Genomic DNA, 21,964 nt, shown 5'->3' with positions numbered 1-21,964 from the left:
GAGTGGTAAAGGAGTCCACGTTTCCTCTCAGCCTTTCCACAATTTCTAAAACACGTCTTCTTGGTAAGAGATGGCCTCCTCTTCCCAGCGCTGGGACTTATGAGGTGATGGTGCTGCACTCTGATTGGCAGAGGACGTTGGAAGGGGTCCTTAGAGGGGTCACACGACCCTCTTCTGGGCGGTTGACCCCGTCCCAGAACCCACCCTATTTTGGTCGAATCTCCTTTCGGGGCTGTCCTCTGTGGCCAAAACCCATCGCGATTGGTAGAGGGTGGTGGGAGGAGTTCTTAGAGGGGTCACACGAGCCACTTCCTGACGGGTCACCCCGCCCCAGAATTCCCCCCAGTTGGACAAATCTCCTCTCGGGGTGGTCCCCAGCGGCTGAAACCCTTCCTGATTGGTATAGGGCAGTGGGAGGAGTTCTTAGAGGGGTCACACAAACCCCGGAACTCCCCCTGATTGGTCAAACCTTCTCTCGAGTCGTTCCTGTCAGGGCAAAATCCATCCTGATCAGCAGAGGACAGTGGGAGGAGTTCTTACAGGGGTCACATGACACACCTTGCTTCCGGACATGTGTCCGCCTTGACCCTGGAAGTAATACTCCCATGAGGTGGGACTTCCAGTGACCTGTGTGCAGGGCTTACAGGGTCAAGGGGTGGGGGTAACGTTTGATTGATGGTAGGGCCTTTATACTACTCGCTCCTGTGACCCAAAATTGGAACAAGAGAGACTATAATACTGGAGAGAAAGAAAGGAATGTTTTAAATGTTTTAAATCCTTGTACTGTGCTGTAAATTCTTTTCCCCAAATTAATTCAAAACATTCATTTGTATTTTTTATTTTTCTATTTATTTTGTTGTTTTATAACACGATACAACAACCGTAATACTGGCCCGTATTAGCCATTCTTCTACTGCTCAGATGCTGTAAGGGAGAGAAGGATCAGGCCCTGTAAAGTAGGCTGGGTTGATTTTTTATGATTCAAAGTCTTTTTATTACACATCAGGACATCTAGTCATTCTGATTTAATTGGGGATTGGTCCTGCTTTTGAGCAGGGGGTTGGACTAGATGACCTCCTGAGGTCCCTTCCAACCCTGATATTCTATGCAGCCTCTGGACAAGCTCAGTGATAAGCATGTACATTATACTGCTTGCTCAGGGGTCATTACTATAGAAACAGCCAAGTACTGGCCCAGATCCTCAAATACACCTGAGCTTTAGACTCTGGGTTGTTCTAACTTACTCTGTCTTGTAAGAGCCATTGCTGTACGGGAGATTGCTGTAGCACCGGGGTCGGTAACGTTTGGCACGCAGCCCCCCAGGGTAAGCCCCCTGGTGGGCCGGGCCAGTTTCTTTACCGGCCGCGTCCGCAGGTTTGGCCGACCGCGGATCCCACTGGCCGCGGTTCCCCACTGCAGGCCAACGGGGGCTGCAGGAAGCCGTGGCCAGCACATCCCTCGCCCCGCGCTGCTTCTCGCAGTAAAACAGAAGGTTTATTAGATGACAGGAACATGGTCTAATACAGAGCTGGTAGGGGCAGAGAACTGGACCCTTCAGCTGGGGGGTCCATTTTGGGGGGCAGTGAGCCAGACAACCACGTCTGCCCTTCACTCCATGTCCCAGCCAGCCCCAGACTGAAACTCCCTCCAGCCCCTCCTCCTCTGGGCTTTGTCCCTTTACCCGGCCAGGAGGGCACCTGATTCCTTTGTTCTCCAACCCCTTTAGCTCTCACCTTGCAGGGGGGAAGGGCCCAGGCCATCAGTTGCCAGGAAACAGGGTGTCGGCCATTCTCTGTGTCCAGACCCCTGCACACACCTGCCCTCTAGGGATCTGCAACGATCATACACCCTTACCCCACCACCTAGATACTTAAGAACTGCCTAGGGGAAACCGAGGAACCACGCACTATTCAGAGGAAACATTAAGAACAGTCCCCCTTCGTCACACTGGGTATGAGATTTTGCTGTTTGTGCAGGGAGCTGGGAGCCCCAGGGCGCCCTGTTTAACCCTGGGACTTGGTGCCTCTCCAAGAGGCCCTGCAATGAGCGTTGGACTGAAACCCAGCCAGCTTGGTTTACATCCGGCCCACAACAGCGTCAGATGGAGCGAACGGGCCAAAGTGAAAGCAGAGCCTCTCCCCAAGCCTCTGGGAAAGACCGACCTGCCTTGCGGGGCGGGTGTGCAATTCCTAGCTTCTCCCTCCCTCCCGGCTGCTGTTAACGGGAGGCAAAGACTTGCAAAGACGGGAGGAAGCCTGGCCTGCCCCCTGCCCGAACAGCCAAGCAGCCTGGGGGTCCTCCCCCAGCCCAAGAACTGACACCGGAGCCAAGAGTAGGGGGGAAGATGCCTTGTTGAGAAGAGCAGGTGGAGCTGGGGGCAGCAAACTGGGGGGGGGGCAGAGTCTCTGGGGGGAGGGGGCTGCTTCTAGGCCTCCTCGGGGTCCAGCTGGTTGAGGGTTTGGATGTCATCCAGGAAGCGCTTGGGGGTCAGGATGTGACTGGAACCTGGGGGAGAGAGAGGTGGTTGGCAGTGGTGGGCACAGTGAGGCAGGTATGTGGCTGGCATCACCATCACCCCCATCCTTGCAGCTGGACCCTGCTCTAGTGCAGGGGGGGAGGGACTGTCTCCTATCCCCCTTGGCCTGGCACCGCACCCCTCGTGCCGCTGTACCCTGCACAGCCAGGCAAGAATCCATGCGCTGACAGTGTTCCTCACCCTTGGGTCTTCGAGGGGTGTGTGCAGGGGGTGAGCCATATCCCTATGGGAGTTACTGGGGGTGTCTGACTGGGGCCCCACACATGGTCCCTGGGCAATGAGAGGCCTGGGGAGACAGAGGCCAGGAGATCAGGCGGCTAGATACAGGCCATGTGGGGCAAGCACATCTGTTCCCAGGCCCCTGGGTGTGGGAGGACAGAGGGTAGCATGGGAGCCCTGTGGGTGCTGGGCAGGCAGTTCTAGGGTCTCCCCCTCCCAGGGGGTCCCAACTCTCCCTGACCTGGGCATTCCAGCCGCCCTTTCCCCCAGGACTCGCCCCACTCACCGATCACCACCTCCCACTTGCCCTTGATGGCCGGGGTCACTTCGTAGGCACAGCGCATCTCAGACATGGACACCCCACCCAGCACGTAAATGATGAGGCGCGGGCCCGTCCGGTACTCGGCCGCTGGCTTGTTCTTCTGCCAATGCCTAAAGCGGGCGGTGGGGGGAGAGAGGGGCCGTGTGGATACCAGGGGCTCGCTGAGGGAATGCCAGATGGAAGGGCAGGGCCTGGAGGAGGCTGCGGGGCAGGCCCTGCCCAAGGGAGTGGGACAGGAGTCCCAAAGCAGGCAAGAGGGAGTAGGGGAGGGTGGCACCTGCGCTGGGCTGGGGGTCTGTCTAAAGCTCGGCCAGTCCCTTTCCTCCATCCTGGGCCCTGGTGTGTTGAGGGACTGCTGGGGTGCGGGGGACATGGTAAGAGGGTTCCAGGCTCTTGGACATCCCCTCCCCCGTAGAGGGCAGGGTCCTGACCACACACTCCCAGGCACAGAGGCTCCTACACTCTGGGGTGTGTGTGTCAGGGCTCTGCCCCCCACAGCCCAGCCAGGCTCAGCCTTACCTGACAGCAGCCTGGGAGCTGGTGGTAGGGACCGGGTCCGACAAAAAGGGCCACAGATTCTTGTCCAGTTTGTCCTCAATGATGTCCTGGCAGGGGGTGGGGGGAGGACAGATCAGCAGGGGCCAAGCAGCAGGAACCTCGGATCTGGTGGCCAAGCCAGGCCCCATTGGGGTGGAGGGGCTGGGACAGCTCCTCACTGAATGATTGACAGTCCCTGGGGGGAGCAGCCTGGGGCCCTCTTTCCAGGGGGGGGCATGGGGAGCTAGCAAAGAACACGCTGACTCCTCCAGTGATGCCCCCCCATCTCCCCACATCCCCCTCAGCTGCTCAGTGCCCTGCTGTGAACTCCCCACCCATCCACCGTTATGAGGAGGGCGGAGACCTCCTGCAGCCAGATCCAGGGCCCCTCATTTGGGGGGTGGGGGGGGAGAGGCAGGGGGCTGCCCTCAGTGTCCCTTTCCTGCTGCGGGCAGATCCAGGCCCTGCCTCTTGCTCCATGAGTGTGTCCCAGGCACGCAGAGGGCCCAGGATATGATACATCCTAATGCCACATAATAGGGGCTTTTACATTAGTCTGCTGCATTGACTTGTACAGGGAAGCTTAAGGCCTGCCAAGTTGTGGCTGGCGCAGAGAGGGGGCACCCCGATTGGATTAGGCGTGGGATTGAGGCTACCGCTACTGCCTGCCCCAAAATCCCACAGGAGGAACCATCACAACACTGGAACAAGGGGCTGGGAGCCTCCCACCTGTGATCTGCCAGGGACAGGAGCTCCGGTCAGGGGGTTAATTCTTGGCCTGGAGGAGCCCCAAGCCAGTAGGTTGAAGGCAACTAAGTGTGCCCCCCCACCCTCTTGAGGAGTGCCCCACAGGACAGGGCGATGAGGGGCTCAGCCCCCTGGAAGGGTTAGGGGATGGAGTGACCATGTCACCTCTCACAAGCTAAGCAGGTTTGGGCCCAGGCAGTGCTTGGATAGGAGACCTCTAGGGAAAAGCTACTGGGTGCTGGGGGGTGCGAGTGAGTCAGCAGAGGGTGCTCTATGACCCCAGTGCGGCGCTAGGGGGCGCTGTACTGCAGGGAGCAGGCGGAGGGCTCAGCAGGGGGCACTCTCCCCTGGCAGTCAGTGCTGCCCCAGTGCGGCGCTAGGGGGCGCTGTACTGCAGAGAGCAAGCGGGGCGGGGGTCTGCAGGGGGCGTGACCAGGACTGTGCTGCAGGAGTTCATCCTTTAGATGAGCGTCAAACAGCTGCTCCTCACTGGAGGTTAGGCCAAGGACCCTGCCAGCCATTCAGATTCCAGTGCCAGTCATGACAGTGTGCTGCCTGGATCCCCTGCACTTCCAGCCCCACACACTGATCACCTCCTGCCCTAGACTCCCGGGCAGCGCTGCTGGGCGGCTGTTAAGAGCTGCCTGCCACTCCTTAGGAAGAATTCAGCCCCGGTGAGGGACCGCTGTATAAACCGCCCATGGCCCACCCCAGAGGTGGCAGCATCTCAGCACCGAGTAAGACAACTCCCCTGCACTCGTGTCTATGATTTAAGACCCCTAAGGACGGCAGCAGGAGAGGACTCTCTGATGAGCCCCTCACATGGCTACAGCCCTGCACAGATACAAAAGTGTGGATGTGCATCAGCCCGCGATCCACAAGCCGCCTTTTACCTGTATCCGCATCCTCACCGGCAGCAGCTAGCGAGGGTGGGGAAGGGGTCTCGCAGGGAAGGGGCAGCGTGGAGGGGGCGGGGTCTCGAGGAGAAGGGGGCAGTGTGGAGGGGGTGGGGGCTTGGGGGAAGGGGTGTCTCATCACGTGCCCTCCTGGGGGGTCACGAGCAACAGTACACAGCAGCAGCAGAGCATGTTGCATCACAGTGGGGTGGAGGGGTGGGGCGCCGGGGCCCCACCCACTCCAATCCCAAATCCTGCTGCCCAGGAGCTGGTGGGGACACTGGTGCTGCTCGAGCTGCTGGACAGGAAGCAGTGCGGCGGAGCGAGTGGGTGCTGGACAGCCCCGACTCCGACCTGTCGCCCAGCCACTGGCTGCGGGCCAGCGGCCCCGAGCGCGCTGCGTCCCCCAGGCTGCCTGAGCCGGACGCCACGGGCCAGGTGCTGCTGGGGAGTAGAGCCCTGCACGGTTGTATCTGCAGCTGATCCACTATCCGCAGAAATGGTGTGCAGATATGCAGGGCTCTACACATGGTTGACCCCAAACCAACTCCTCCCCCTTGGGCCCAGCCTGCCAGTTGCAACCCCACCCCCAAGGCCAGGAAGCAGATGGCCCGGTACCTCCATGATGTCCTTGAGCATGGGGGTCCAGCGGGAGAGCTGGTAGCTGGATTCCAGCCGCACCTTCCTCTCCGGTCGCAGCTGCCCGCTCTGGGGGAGGAAGGGAGAGGGGGTGAGAGGCAGCAGGGAGGAGGTGCTGGGTGGGAACGGGGGCAGACAGGGAGAGCGCGGCCTACCTGAGTCGCGCCAGCCAGGCTGGCAGGGGAGAGGCAGAGAAAAGAACAGAATGGATCACTGAGCGAGAGAGAGAGAGAGAGAGGGAGAGGAGGGGAGAGAGACTGATGGGAGAACAGAGCTGCTTCCCCCCATTCGCTCGCTGGTGATCTGAGGTCCTGACTTCCAGTATCCTCTGCCGGGGCAGAAGAAGTCACCCCAGATGGGGAGTAACTCGGGGGTCACCCTCCTATGGGGAGGGCATCACCCCACTGTACAGGGACAGAGGCCACCTCTGTGCTGGGAGTAGGTCACTGCCATAGAGGGGCACCTCCAGGATGGCCTGGGCTCCCTTGTGCAGCATAGATCTGCCCCCTGGCATGGGTACAGCTGCTGGCCCCTGGCCCCAGTCCCTTACCCCAGGCGTGAGAGAGATGCCCAGGAACTGCAAGTTGTTGATGATGTCTCTCTGCTGCTGGATGTTGGCATGCTGGATCAGCTTGGTGAGGTTCTCCTTGTCCACACCTTCACGGGGAGAGACAGGTCAGTGCTAGCACCCCGGGACGCACCCACAGCCCAGGCACACAAGTCCGTGGCCCCAGGAGTCCTAGTTCCCCGATCAAATCCTGAGATCCTGCTCTTCCCACCCCTCTCAGAGCTGGGGGTAAACCCAGGAGTCCTGGCTCTCAGCCCCCCTCTAACCCACTAGACCCCACTGCCCTCCCAGAGCTGAGGATAGAACCCAGGAGTCCTGGCTCCCAGCACCATCTGCTCTAACCCACTGGACCCCACACAGTTAATGATCGAATTTAGGTTCTTGCTGCTCCTCCCTCAACATTTTAATGTTTCAGGTGACAGGTTTATGACTATTTCCCTAGGGAGGCTATTGTATAACCCAACTGGAACTTTTCTTAATATTTAGCCTAAATGTTCCCTTTTACTTGTCTTAGTTAAATCCCTTATACTACTGCAAAAACCTCTTCTCTCTCCTTGGGTGAAATCCCGGCCCAAATGAAGTCAATGACAAAATGTCAAGATTTCACCATTGGTCTTTACTAGCAGCAGTTATTATATACCCCTTTGTTTTTGCTTAGTCAAGCAAATGTATCTTGCTCTTGTAAACTTGCATCATAAAATCAATCCCTGTAGTTCTTCTGTGAACTCTTGATGAAGTTTTTAACTATGCCTGAAATAACACAGATACCTAGATACCTTCCCCCATCTTGATACATTGCTGTTTGTCATTATTACCATTAGTTTACAATCTTTCAGCCAGTTTTCAGCCTAGAGCAGGCTATTCCTATTGATCTCAATTAATGTTTCAAGTATGATTTCATGATATCTTTTATTCTATGGTTTATTCAAATTCAGTTATATGACATCTACATTTTGTAATTCTGTCAAAATCCTTCATTTTCTAGCAAAACACATTCTTTGCAAACCAATGTTGCTTATTACTCACTATCCTAGAGATGTTTAGCTACTTTTTTCCTCTCAATATTTGTTCCACTGTTTTACTAGGGACAGAAGTTAAATTTATGAAACAATAATTGCAGAATCACTGGGTAGTTGCAGGATAGTGGGAGAGGAGATAATAAGCAACTGCCATGGCAGACTTTGAAGAAGTGGACAGCAAGTCATAAGGAAAACTAATAGAGTCCAGCCACGAGGTAGAAATAATCATGATCATGATGGTCAAAGGCAGCAGGCAAATCAAAAAGAATTAAATAATTGAAGCGCTCCCTTGATTTTAGCTAAGAATAGATCACCTATGGCTCTGGAGAGTGCTATTTCAATGAATTAGAAAGGGCTGAAGCTAGATTGTAAAGGATGACAGAGTTGAAGCACAAGTGTAGATAGCACACTAGGATTTTACATACAATTAGTTTTCAAAGAAGATGCAAATTCATCCCATTGCAGTTGAATCAGGCTCCCATAAAAATGGACAGAGATTGAGCTGAGCTACAAATACAAATGTATACTTAAATATTTCACGTGCGTAAGGACCATTTGGTAGGGCAACTCTAGTAGACTGATATCCCTGACTAAGAAAAGTGGCATTTGGCAACATTTAATAACCTATATCAGGTCTGACCATCACTGGCATAGATAACACAAGGGATCAAATAGTAGAAAGAAAATTCTTACATGACTCCCGGAGAAATGGATAAAGGTCTCCAATGGCAGAAAGCTGATTCAGAGAAATACAGCAACTAATCAGTATTTGGACCTTGAGTGGACCCAGTCTGGAGAAATATACCACATCAGTAGGGATTTCAGAAGGCAGATTTGAAAAGTACAACACACAGGAGGTGCTTTACATCAAATGAACACACACATCATTAACAACCTGTCATGTAACAGATGTAGAGAGCACAAGAAGTACTTAGAGACATTATTCCAAGGAGAACAAGTCATCGGATTTTTTGTCCTTTTGATATAGAGCTGCAATTAGAAGCCCCGTATTCATTTTATATGACATATGTTATATTATTATTATTCTGTCTGTTCTAGGGGCTATGAGTAAACCCATATAGATATCTGTCTTTGTTTCTTGATACTAACCATGTCAAAATGAGAAAAATCAGCTCATTTCTTACAAGTGAAACAAAGGTGACCTGCACTTTATTTTTAAACAACTAAATGTGGTTTTATATACTGAATGTCCCAAATAGCAAGGGTAATGTGAACACTCTGCACATAAATTATTTAACTTACCTTGCTTGTATTCAGCACATGTCCCTTGAAATCCAGACTAACAGCCTGGATACACTCTGTACGTCCACGCAATCCCTAGGACTGTATGATCATACACTGACCCCTATCATATACTGACATCATAGCTACCAAGGAATCCCACTAGACCACACTGACGGTGGTGGGTAAATGGAGGGTTTTTACTGTGCATGATTTTGAAAACAATACTATTTTATATCCCAAAGGGCATATATAAAATAATATTGTACCAAATGTTTGCCTAGGACAAGATGGTTGTCGCAATACCACAGACCACAACCACTCTGATCTCACAATTAATTCAGGGATAGATCCAAAATCACAGGATCCTAGGAATGTAGAGTCCTGCTGTCAATGTGAAGATCTGAGCAGCCATGGTCCCAGCACGCTAACAAATACAACATACACAGACTTGTTAAAACATTATATAATACTCATAGATTCATAGATATTTAGGCCAGAAGGGACCATTATGATCATCTAGTCTGACCTCCTGCACAATGCAGGCCACAGAATTTCACCCACCACTCCTAAAAAAGACCTCACACCTATATCTGTGCTATTGAAGTCCTCAAATTGTAGTTTGAAGACCTCAAGGAGCAGAGAATCCTCCAGCAAGTGACCCGTGCCCCATGCTACAGAGGAAGGCGAAAAACCTCCAGGGCCTTCCAATCTGCCCTGGAGGAAAATTCCTTCCCGACCCCAAATATGGCGATCAGCTAAACCCTGAGCATATGGGCAAGATTCATCAGCCAGATACTACAGAAAATTCTTTCCTGGGTAACTTGGATCTTACCCCATCTAAAAACCCATCACAGGCCATTGGGCCTATTTACCATGAACATTTAATTACCAAAACCATGTTATCCCATCATACCATCTCCTCCATAAACTTATCGAGTTTAATCTTAAAGCAAGATAGATCTTTTGCCCCCACTACTTCCCTTGGAAGGCTATTCCAAAACTTCACTCCTCTGATGGTTAGAAACCTTCGTCTAATTTCTAATCTAAATTTCCTAGTGGCCAGTTTATATCCATTTGTTCTTGTGTCCACATTGGTACTGAGTTTAAATAATTCCTCTCCCTCTCTGGTATTTATCCCTCTGATATATTTATAGAGAGCAATCATATCTCCCCTCAACCTTCTTTTAGTTAGGCTAAACAAGCCAAGCTCCCTGAGTCTCCTTTCATAAGACAAGTTTTCCATTCCTCGGATCATCCTAGTAGCCCTTCTCTGTACCTGTTCCAGTTTGAATTCATCACTGATTATACAAACAGTGTATAACAGCATTGGGAGTGACCTGCCCACTGCGCTAGCAGAGATGCTTCTGACAATGACAGGCAAAACATGTGTTCGGGAAAAGAGAGTAATGAACAATATTGCCAACTGGTGTGAAAGTGTAACCTAACATTTTGTCAGGCTTTAACAATGATAAAATAAATTGCATAAATATTAATATTAATAATCTTGTCTCAAGGATCTATGAACACTTTACAAAGGTGGGAAAACATCATTAGCTCCATTTAACAGAAAAGGACACTGACCTGAGAGAGACTTGCTCAAAGTGACAAATTAGCAGTCAGGACTGTAACTCAGTTCTCCTGATTCCCAAAGTTCTTAAACATTCAAATAAGCTGTAGTTTGCCAATCCACTTCATGGTCTCTTCAAGCAATAACCAAATAGGAAACAGGAAGAGCCACATTATATGGTTCTTACAAGTGAGGCATGTATATACTTTCAAGTGCTACCGTGATAGCTGTCCTCTTGGTTGACATATTGGAGATTGAACTGGGAGTATCCTGAGCAGCAAATTCTTATATGTGGATTTTGACATAGAGAAGTGTCCCTATAACCCATACTCACGAGTTACTTACACTCACCAACTGCTGTCCTTGCTAATGCTGTTCAGAGCTATCATACAAAAAAAATTGTAAAAGTTTTCTTTCCATTCTGACTTCTTTCCTTCCATCCCACTCCCTTCTTCAATAACCCCCAACTCTGTGATCCCTGTCGCATCCCCACCAGATCACAAATGCTGCTCATATTTACACTGTGCTTTGGCTGGATGACTGAAGTATCCCACATTAATTATGAAACATTTCATTCTGCCTGGAGGCCCAAGTAGCCAATATGAAGGCAGTTTCAAGCACATGAGGATACAATTGATACCATGGTGCAGCAGAGTGAAAGAAGTGGGAAAGAGATGACAGACTGAATAAATGGCAAGCAAATTGGGGAGGATTGATTGAAAAGATTTTGAGTTATGACAGATATTGAGTTTCTTCAGATAGGACATGATGTAGTCAAGAAAATCTGGAGGGCACATACCATATTAGCATGTTGTTTCTGCTACTGATGAGACTCAACTGCTTACAATAATTGACTCCTCCTGTCTCCAGAATAACTTCTAATGGTCGCTTAGTGTTTGTGCCCAGGGTAGTATCAATTTAATACATGAACATTCCTTGTGGGATTGCTACATAAAGAAATGTATTCTGCCAAGCAGAGGGATGAATTCAAGTATCTAACAGGTACTTTTCATCTCTAAATACTGGGCATATTTAATATAATTTTTAAAGCCTGTACTAACTTTCTTTAAAATTTGAAAAAGTTAATTTCACAGTTAAATATGTGTTTGAAACAAAGGAAAGAAGTAGAGTGACCACAGGAGAAGGCTAAAGTGTTGCTTAACAAGTTGCTATTTCTGTTCACAGCCCAGATGGGAAAAATACTAATAATACTGTCAAAGTTTCATTTACTTATTTAAAAAATAATAAACCAGCATGATTAATAATAAGATCCTGATGTACTTTGGAAACAATATTTCTCAGAATTTTTTCTTCTGCCCAACTTCTATTCATGGTAATGCAATCTGGATCAATATTTACAAAATTCATCCACCATTTCTTTAGTTATTTTCCTGAAACATTTTCCACAATGAGTCGGCTTCTCTGAGAAGGAAGTTGGCAGATTATTTCTGCTGTTACTCTTTTTCTATTCTCTGCTGAAAATACAGAATATTATGCCAAAAATAATTTCCAGATTAGTATGCTATTTTTATTAGTCTATAGTATACACATTTTTAAAAGTAATTTACTGATAGCTGGCAACTCTTGTCTGCCACTTGTCTGATTTTGCTTTCAGAACGCAGCAAACAGGATTGGTGCGACCTTTCCTTCCAGGGTATCGGAATTTACATTAGTATCATACCAGTTTTGAGTAACTGGGAATCATTAATTCCATGAGAAATGATGACAAATCTTAGCCTTAAGGCTAGAACACTCTTGAAGCATGCTAGCGCAGATTTTAACAGATGTCACTTTGTACCACTGATGACCATTCTGAAGTTCCTGTTACACTGCAGACAAATTAATTGTGACATACTAATGTAATTTTCTTTTACCATGAACTGTCAGAGTACAAAACTTGTCCAGTTCAGAAAGACAATAATTTCATGGACAATCACTCTTCACTGTACCTCTGATTAAGAAGCTTTTATAAATAATTCAAGCTGTGACTGATTAGTTTTTATACTGTCAAAAAGACATGCCTCTTTAAATCATGCCTAGATTTAAAAAAAAAAAAAAAAACCACAACCCCACAGTTTCCACAACAACCCTAAAAATCACAAAAGTAGAAAACATCTGTGTGATCCAGGCAATCCCAAGCCAATACAAATTGTTCACTATAATACTTGGTTCAGTTTATTTTCAAAAAAATCAAACTAATTGTGTTTATTGCACATCCCTTAGGATGCAAGAGTTTTAATAAACCCCAGAAAATGTGTTTTTTTAAATATTATCACAAGGTTAGGCCCTGGTTATTTAATAAGAAAGTTATTTTCTTCTTATTAAATATGTATAGGCCCTGATCCAGCTCCCATTAAAGTCATAGAATCATAGAATCATAGAATATAAGGGTTGGAAGGGACCCCAGAAGGTCATCTAGTCCAACCCCCTGCTCAAAGCAGGACCAATTCCCAGTTAAATCATCCCAGCCAGGGCTTTGTCAAGCCTGACCTTAAAAACCTCTAAGGAAGGAGATTCTACTACCTCCCTAGGTAACGCATTCCAGTGTTTCACCACCCTCATAGTGAAAAAGTTTTTCCTAATATTCAATCTAAACCTCCCACACTGTAACTTGAGACCATTACTCCTCGTTCTGTCATCTGATACCATTGAGAACAGTCTAGAGCCATCCTCTTTGGAACCCCCTTTCAGGTAGTTGAAAACAGCTATCAAATCCCCCCTCATTTTTCTCTTCTGCAGGCTAAACAATCCCAGCTCCCTCAGCCTCTCCTCATAACTCATATGTTCCAGACCCCTAATCATTTTTGTTGCCCTTCGCTGGACTCTCTCCAATTTATCCACATCCTTCTTGAAGTTTGGGGCCCAAAACTGGACACAGTACTCCAGATGAGGCCTCACCAATGTCGAATAGAGGGGAACGATCACGTCCCTCGATCTGCTCGCTATGCCCCTACTTATACATCCCAAAATGCCATTGGCCTTCTTGGCAACAAGGGCACACTGCTGACTCATATCCAGCTTCTCGTCCACTGTCACCCCTAGGTCCTTTTCCGCAGAACTGCTGCCTAGCCATTCGGTCCCTAGTCTGTAGCGGTGCATTGGGTTCTTCCGTCCTAAGTGCAGGACCCTGCACTTATCCTTATGGAACCTCATCAGATTTCTTTTGGCCCAATCCTCCAATTTGTCTAGGTCCTTCTGTATCCTATCCCTCCCCTCCAGCGTATCTACCACTCCTCCCAGTTTAGTATCATCCGCAAATTTGCTGAGAGTGCAATCCACACCATCCTCCAGATCATTTATGAAGATATTGAACAAAACCGGCCCCAGGACCGACCCTTGGGGCACTCCACTTGATACCGGCTGCCAACTAGACATGGAGCCATTGATCACTACCCGTTGAGCCCGACAATCTAGCCAGCTTTCTACCCACCTTGTAGTGCATTCATCCAGCCCATACTTCCTTAACTTGCTGACAAGAATACTGTGGGAGACCGTTTCAAAAGCTTTGCTAAAGTCAAGAAACAATACATCCACTGCTTTCCCTTCATCCACAGAACCAGTAATCTCATCATAAAAGGCGATTAGATTAGTCAGGCATGACCTTCCCTTGGTGAATCCATGCTGGCTGTTCCTGATCACTTTCCTCTCATGCAAGTGCTTCAGGATTGATTCTTTGAGGACCTGCTCCATGATTTTTCCAGGGACTGAAGTGAGGCTGACTGGCCTGTAGTTCCCAGGATCCTCCTTCTTCCCTTTTTTAAAGATTGGCACTACATTAGCCTTTTTCCAGTCATCCGGGACTTCCCCGGTTCGCCACGAGTTTTCAAAGATAATGGCCAATGGCTCTGCAATCACAGCCGCCAGTTCCTTCAGCACTCTCGGATGCAACTCGTCCGGCCCCATGGACTTGTGCACGTCCAGCTTTTCTAAATAGTCCCTAACCACCTCTATCTCCACAGAGGGCTGGCCATCTCTTCCCCATTTTGTGATGCCCAGCGTAGCAGTCTGGGAGCTGACCTTGTTAGTGAAAACAGAGGCAAAAAAAGCATTGAGTACATTAGCTTTTTCCACATCCTCTGTCACTAGTTTGCCTCCCTCATTCAGTAAGGGGCCCACACATTCCTTGGCTTTCTTCTTGTTGCCAACATACCTGAAGAAACCCTTCTTGTTACTCTTGACATCTCTGGCTAGCTGCAGCTCCAGGTGCGATTTGGCCCTCCTGATAACATTCCTACATGCCCTAGCAATATTTTTATACTCTTCCCTGGTCATATGTCCAACCTTCCACTTCTTGTAAGCTTCTTTTTTATGTTTAAGATCCGCTAAGATTTCACCATTAAGCCAAGCTGGTCGCCTGCCATATTTACTATTCTTTGGAATGACTTCTAATGACTTCCTTGGCAATTGGATGAGGCCATATTGCAGAAGCACTCAAAGGCCTCAGCTGGGATGTTGTGTTAAATGCTGCACAAATATAACTTAAGACATGGCCCCATGGAAGTTAGCGGAAGTTTTGCCATTTCCTTTACCCACATGATCAAAGAGGATTACATCTGGAGGGTATAAATATCCTGCCCTGACTGCATGCCTGACAGGTCAGTGCCCACACCTGAGCTGGACTTCTGGGTCCCTATTACTCTGCTCACCTCTTTTGCCTTTCCCTCATAACTCAAGGAAGCAGGAACCCTTATGGGGTCCACAATCCCTTTCTTCTTGCTGCCCAGACAAAGACCTACTGCATTCAGTTGTGGAGTGCACTTTATAATAAGTAAATATTTTAAGTTATTTAGTATCCTATCTGTCTCTCAGCCTAGCCCTCTTTAGTTAGCTTAGCAGGATTGTGGCAAAGGCAGGTCTTGAGGCAGGATATGAAAGTAGAGAACCTAGCTGCGCACAGTTTTGGTTCTAGATGGATTTTTTTTTCTCTGTATATAGGAATGTGTTTGATCAACCTACTTGCAACAGTGCCTGGGCTTACCTAACCACCTTCTCTGACTCTGACATAGCAACTACATGCTTTTAAATGGTTTTTAACTGGCTCTGAGCATGCTCATTTTATCTTACTATATTCTCCTAATTAATTCTGCTTCATCTACTTTCTTCTAGAACAGACCTGAAACTTAAGTTTCCATTAATATAAAACAATGAGAACACTCCAGTCTTTTTTGTTTTATATCATAAGGCAACACAGTTGATTTCAATAGTACAGTCAGTCTATCACATGTACAAATGCCTTCAGCCAGAAATGCAAAGTCAACTGTTATAAAATCTCTATACAGAGTGAACAGAGAGATTAGTCCCTCACTTCCATCAGTTTCTCCTTATGTTGCCACAGTCTTTCCCCATTTGGTCCATCACAACAAAGTCATTGTGGTTCTATTTCTTGATTTCTCTGAGATTCTGCCAATATCCAGTTTTTCCAAACAAATTTAAAGATCTGGTCTGACTATACATGCATTCATGTAAAACCAAAAGTCATCTTTCACTCTAGTTATTTATTTTCTCGAAACTTTTCATTTAGCATTCCAGGTTACAATTTGCATGAATAATCAGGATTTCCCCCCCTTCCTTTTTTGGAAAGTTGTAGGAATCTAATGGAATAGCCCTATGGATTTCAACAGGGATGAAACAATAGAAAAGATTCTAAAACCATAATTTAATAGAAAATTATAGCCTTCCTATGGAATTTTGTACTGTCTAGTAGATTGTAATTGGATAATTGTATCCCTTCTATTGATCTGTATAGGTAGGATTCAACTTTTTATAGAGAGGTCACCATTCATTCTAAATGCTACAGCAACTTTCCATAAGAGAGTCAGCGGTGTGATATTTTGTATCCCTGATCCTTCTTTTTTTCTCTTTTCTTTTAGGAAAAGGTACCAGAGCTTTCCTGGGCTATCATGTACCACCCTCCAGAGTTGACTCTTATTCCTCACTGTAAAGAATTCCTTCCTTCCTGAAAGGTCTGGGCTGGAAATATTTCAAACAACTTCTAAATATTCAGTCTGGCCAGAATATTTAACTCATGAAGAGAACTGAGCTTTAATAGAGACACCACAGCATGCTAGGTTCTGGTTGTCTTATTATTGATCACTTGTACTGCAGAAGTGTTTGGAGACCCCAGTCATAGGCCAGGGCCCCGTTGTGCTAGGCATTGTACAAACAGGTAACAAAAAGACAGTCTCTGCCCTAAGGAGTTTACAATCAAAACCCACTTGGAATAAATAGGTCACGTATGCACAATAGGCACTGACTCTGTGGGTGCTCCAGGGCTCAAGCACCCACAGAAAAAAAATAGGGGGTGCTCAGCACACATGAGCTATAGTGGTTCCTGTCACTCTCCCCCTCAAGTTTTGTAACTGAGGTCTGATCACTGGGCCTGCCCTAGGCCCACACAGAGCTTGAGTGTGGAATATGATAAGTTTACAAAAAGAAAAGGAGGACTTGTGGCACCTTAGAGACTAACAAATTTATTTGAGCATGAGCTTTCGTGAGCATTCGATGAAGTGAGCTGTAGCTCACGAAAGCTCATGCTCAAATAAATGTGTTAGTCTCTAAGGTGCCACAAGTCCTCCTTTTCTTTTTGAAAATTTATTTGAGCATAAGTTTTGTGGGCTACAGCCCACTTCATCGGATGCATAGAATGGAACATATGGTAAGAAGATAGATATATACATACAGAGAATGTGAAAAGGTGGAAGTAGCCATACCACTGTAAGTGGCTAATTAATTAAGATGAGCCATTTTCAGCAGGAGAAAAGAACTTTTGTAGTGATAATCAAGATGGCCCATTTAGACAGTTGACAAGAAGGTGTGAGGATACTTAACATGGGGAAATAGATTAAATATGTGTAATGACCCAGCCACTCCCAGTCTCTATTCAAACCCAAGTTAATGGTATCTAGTTTGCATATTAATTCAAGCTTAGCAGTTTCTCATTGGAGCCTGTTTTTGAAGCTTCTTTTCTGTTGCAAAATCACCAAATTCTGTACTGCTAACAGCTTCTGCCCTTGGGGCAGGGAGTTTGTTTATAAACAGAGGCAGGGTGATTAAGATAACAAAAGGCTTGTCATTAAATTAAATTAAGGATCCTTAGATGATCCTGAAAGCATTGCCAGCACTCCTGTTAAAAGATAAGAAACAAAGGGTAGGAATAAATTGTCAGTTTTCAGAATAGAGGGAGTTAAATAGTGGTGTCCCCCAGAGGTCTGTACTGGGACCAGCGCTGTTCAACATACTCATAAATGATCTGGGAAAAGGGGTAAAATAGTGAGGTGGCAAATTTACAGATGATACAAAATTACTCATGATAGTTAAGTCCAAAGCTGACTGCAAAGAGTTACAAAGGGACCTCACAAAACTGGGTGACTTGGCAACAAAATGATAGATGAAATTCAATGTTAAGTGTAAAGTAATGCAAACATAATCCCAACTATACATACAAAAGAATGGGGTCTAAATTAACGGTTACCCTTCAAGAAAGAGATTTTGGAGTCATTTGCAGTACTCTGGAAGCACTATGCACTTTTGTCTCTGCTTGTTATTTCATGAGGAGTTTGAACAGCGTAGGAAAAAGATCATTCTGCAACCCTTCTGGGATATACAGATTGCATACAGATCTATAATGACCTCTCACTGTGTTCCACATGGATGTGACACTCTACAGGGAAAAGTCTGACAGAGCTTTCTCTTCAAAGTCCTTTAAAAACAAAGATGTTGTCTTTGCTTTTAAAATAATATCACAATAATTTGACCTCTCAGACTATGTGAGTTGTCATACCTAATATATCCAAAATACAAACACCAAAAAACCAAACTAGTCAAACCCATGAACTAGCACAGCATGCTTTAACTTTTCTTTCAGCATGAAACAAGGAAAATAAATCCCATCAGTAAGTAAATGAAGTGGATCTCAGCATAACCAATCTATGAGCCTAAAATGAGTTTAACTCCATGGTGGGAAGGTTTCAGATTCATAAATTATAAACCCAGAAGGGACTACTGTGACCATATATACAAATTTAGGGGGAGATTTTCAAAGACACAAAGGGCAGTTGAAGCATCTAATTCTATTGTCTTTTAGTGGAAGTTGGGTTCCTAACTGCCATTTGGGCCTTTGAAAATCTCACAAAGATAATAATAAATTGGCCCATGCCCACAATTCAAAATCCTGATAGCTAATAACCTGCTTTGAGTTATTAATGTCTCAAATGTAATCAAAATGTTAATAGAATTTAGGTTTTGATATAGGGGATTGTTTACCCCAACTTGACTGAGGAAGAGAAGGTTACTTACATTGTGCAGGTTCTTCGAGATGGTTGCCGAGACAGCCTGTTCGGAGGAAATAAAAGACAGATTACTGAACAGTCATAGAATGAATACAAGAAAGACATATATCCATAAGTGGAAACAATTCAGCGCTTGGTGCCAAGATAAACAGATCTTACCAACATCTTCCCTTCTAACAAGGGTCCTGGACTACATATTAGAACTTTAAAAACCGGGACTCTTCACAAGCTCCATCAAGGTACACTTGGTGGCTATCACAGCTTTCCAAGAGAAGGTGGATGGAATCACTATATTTGCCCACCCAATGACTAACCGCTTTCTTAAAGCATTGAGAACACCTACTCCCACAATAAGGAAACTGCCACCCAACTTCATCTTATGCAGTCTTATGGGAAAGCTGTTTGAACCCCTTGCAATTGGCTCATTACTACATTTATCTATGAAGGTGGCCTTCCTCATCATCATCACACCCTCCAGACGAGTGGGAGAGCAAGGTGCCCTAATGGTACATCCTCCTTACACAACGTTCTTTAAAGATAAAGTTACTTTAAGACCACACCCCAAGTTCCTACCCAAAGTCGCTCCCCCCGCCCACACGCTTCATTTGAAACAACCCATTTACTTACCTGTGTTTTTTCCAAAACCACATGCAGATGGAAGGGAGGCATCACTCCACACAGATATTTACAGAGCATTAGCTTTTTACATTGAAAGATCAAAAAAATTAATGACAGGTTTCAGAGGAACAGCCGTGTTAGTCTGTATTCGCAAAAAGAAAAGGAGTACTTGTGGCACCTTAGAGACTAACCAGGTGCCACAAGTACTCCTTTTCTTTTTGCAAAAAAATTAAGAAAATCACAGAGACTTTCGGTCTCCATAACAGAATACTCAATAGGACAAACCATCTCAAAATAGAGAGACTATCCAAATGGATATCAGGATGCATCCATCTTTGCTTCCAAAAGAGCAACCTACAAGCCCCAGTGGGAGTCCGCACACTTTACCAGAGCACAGGCAGCTTCTGTGGCCTTTCTCAACAATGTCCCCATTACCGACATTTGCAGAGCAGCAACCTGGGCATCAGCCCACACATTGACAGAACACTATGCTATAGAACAACAATCAACATCAGATGCTTGTTTTAGACTCACGGTGTTATCCAACATTTACAACACAACTCCGAAGCCCCTCCCTTCCACTGAGGAGCACTGCTCAACAGTGACCTAAAGTGGAGCACCCACAGGGACACTCCAAGAAGAAGAAGAAGAAGAAGAAAGAGGTTACTCACCTTGTGCAGTAACTAAGGTGTTTTGAATTGGCTGTCACTGTGGGTGCTCCACTACTCTCCCACCTCCCCTCTACTTCAGAGTTTCATACAGATTCTCTGCGGTAGAGAAGGAACTGGGGGGCGGTTGGTTGTGCAGCACTATGTAACCACCTGGAGTGGTGCAAGACAGTGATGGCGCGTGTGTGACCCAACTAGGCACTGCTACCACAAATCTCTGTTTCAGGTGTAAGGTGTACAGACACCTAAAGTGGAGCACCCAACAGAGATGCTCCTCAAAGAAGAAGGGAATTGAGTTGCTACACACGTTCTCTGATTATTAGGTTATTTTCAGAATAATGGATGTATTTACAGTACCACACTAGACCTTCTGATCATTAGACCCATTCAGAAACTTTAGGGATGAGGGCATTTGGGCCTTAGTCTGAAGTTGGAAGTATAATTCTCTATGTAATTTGGTCAGGAACTTTTCGGCTAAAAAATTTTCAATTTGTAGAAACCAGAACTTTTGATGGAAACATATTGGTTATGAAAAAACTTTTGTCAGGATTGTTTTTCAGGTCCAGGAGGAAATTTCCTGTAACACAGAGAGAGAGATCCAGCCCAGAATAGCCAAGCAGTTGGGGGATTCATGTAGGAGACCCGGTGTTCAGTCTGCTAGATTCAGACTACTGACTTGAGCCTGGGTCTCCCACATCCCAGCAGTGTACCCTAACCATCTGGCTATCCCAGGGATCTCTCCCATATCAAATGTTTTTGTGAAATTGAATTCTCGTTTCCAGGCAGTCCCGTATGTAATCTTACCTCTGGTGTGCTTGGCAATAAACTCTGTAAGTAATTGGCAGGTTCTAAAGGGAGGTCAACCTTTCTTATTTTAAGTATCTGTTAATTTCACACAGACACGCGCACACACACACATCCCAAAGAGAAATTATTTGAGGGCACAGCCACCAGTAAATCACAGCTCTTCTGCCACTCGGAAGAATAACAGTCATTTATTGCATTTAATCTGGAAGAGGTTAAATACATTACAGTTACTATTCTCATTCTATTTGACTGGGATACGGCACACTTAAGCCAACAGCTCAGATGATTTATTTGCCTGTCTAGATAAACTGCCTCCTCGTGTCTGCATCTCATATTTAAATATTGTTTAACTTAGGCTATGCCTACACTTAGGACAGTGTGCAGAGTACATACATGGCATGCCCCCCGGAACACAGCTATAACTAGCAGTGTAGAAGGTGAGGCACTGCTTAGGTGAGTAGACACATCAGAATCTTAGGGTATGTACCCTACATGGCTCTCTACGCACAAAAGCAGTGGCTTCCATGGCTATGCTGCTATTTTTAGCAGTGTAGCATCCTGCTGCCTCTCCATTGCAGGAGTGTTTCCCCACCAAAGGGAAAGGCTCCAGCAACAGGAAAAGGGTCTGGCAGGGGGAAGCAGTGGGAAAAATCTCTGACAGCTCCCCACTGCCAGAGCCTTTTCTCCTGCCTCCCCTGTGCCAGAGCCTTTCATTGCCATGTGTAGCTACACACCACTGTGTGGATGCACCCTACTCCACTGCAACATGTAGCTGCATGCCGCCACCACTGTAGACAAGGCCTTAATGTTAAAAATAGTGTGTTGGGGGGTAGAATATATTCCAGCTATAACCACTTTACACACAGCAGGGAATGCAGGGAATTAGGAGCCACCATACTGCATGAGACCAGTGAGCCAGTTAGTTCAGAATCCTGGCTCTGACAGTGGCCAGAACCAAGGACTCTGTTTTCCATTTCATTTGGCAGTCTGTTGATCACTCTCTCATTGATGGGGTTACAGGCAAAGTGCTAGAATTGAAAAAAAAATTGCTAAAAAATGTATTTCACAGCCAGGTAAGGTTTCCAAGATTCCAATACATTTAAAGTGATTTCCTTGAAAAAGCCAAGGTAGAGGTTTGTCAGATTTGTTGGCTTTCTCAGACCAAAATCTTTTAGGCGCTCTAATTGCATACACCATTCAGATAATATCAATTACATTTATTTCTCTAATAGTCTTGCTCATTTATTTCAAAGTGCTACTAAAGCACTATTCTGTAATTTTTCCAATT

At 46.4% G+C, this 21,964-nt stretch overlaps 1 protein-coding gene and 2 long non-coding RNA genes across 3 annotated transcripts in view; 1 reads left to right on the top strand and 2 right to left on the bottom strand.

Annotated features, from left to right (window-relative positions):
• Nucleotides 1–21,964, top strand: part of LOC142070314 (uncharacterized) — a 334,822-nt gene that overhangs the window by 88,639 nt on the left and 224,219 nt on the right. The window lies entirely within an intron of this gene.
• LOC142070207 (syntaxin-binding protein 2-like) overlaps nucleotides 2,956–21,964 on the bottom strand; it is a 43,198-nt gene continuing 24,189 nt past the window's right edge. Inside the window, exons 14-17 of the mRNA XM_075123745.1 lie at nucleotides 6,447–6,553; nucleotides 5,876–5,965; nucleotides 3,597–3,682; nucleotides 2,956–3,187 (exon numbers count right to left, since the gene is read on the bottom strand). Coding sequence (XP_074979846.1) covers nucleotides 2,956–3,187; nucleotides 3,597–3,682; nucleotides 5,876–5,965; nucleotides 6,447–6,553 — 515 coding nt within the window. The remainder of the gene's footprint in view (nucleotides 3,188–3,596; nucleotides 3,683–5,875; nucleotides 5,966–6,446; nucleotides 6,554–21,964) is intronic.
• LOC142070316 (uncharacterized) lies at nucleotides 8,191–19,253 on the bottom strand. Its single transcript, XR_012666282.1, has 4 exons — nucleotides 19,211–19,253; nucleotides 18,591–18,626; nucleotides 10,310–10,428; nucleotides 8,191–8,274 (listed from the first exon to the last, which is right to left on the bottom strand). It is a non-coding gene; the product is annotated as an uncharacterized LOC142070316 (long non-coding RNA).

Source organism: Caretta caretta, chromosome 28 (assembly GCF_965140235.1).
Source record: "Caretta caretta isolate rCarCar2 chromosome 28, rCarCar1.hap1, whole genome shotgun sequence".
Taxonomy (NCBI): domain Eukaryota; kingdom Metazoa; phylum Chordata; order Testudines; family Cheloniidae; genus Caretta; species Caretta caretta.
The sequence above is the reverse complement of the archived record's forward strand: the minus strand, read 5'-3'. Positions and strand labels throughout refer to the sequence as shown.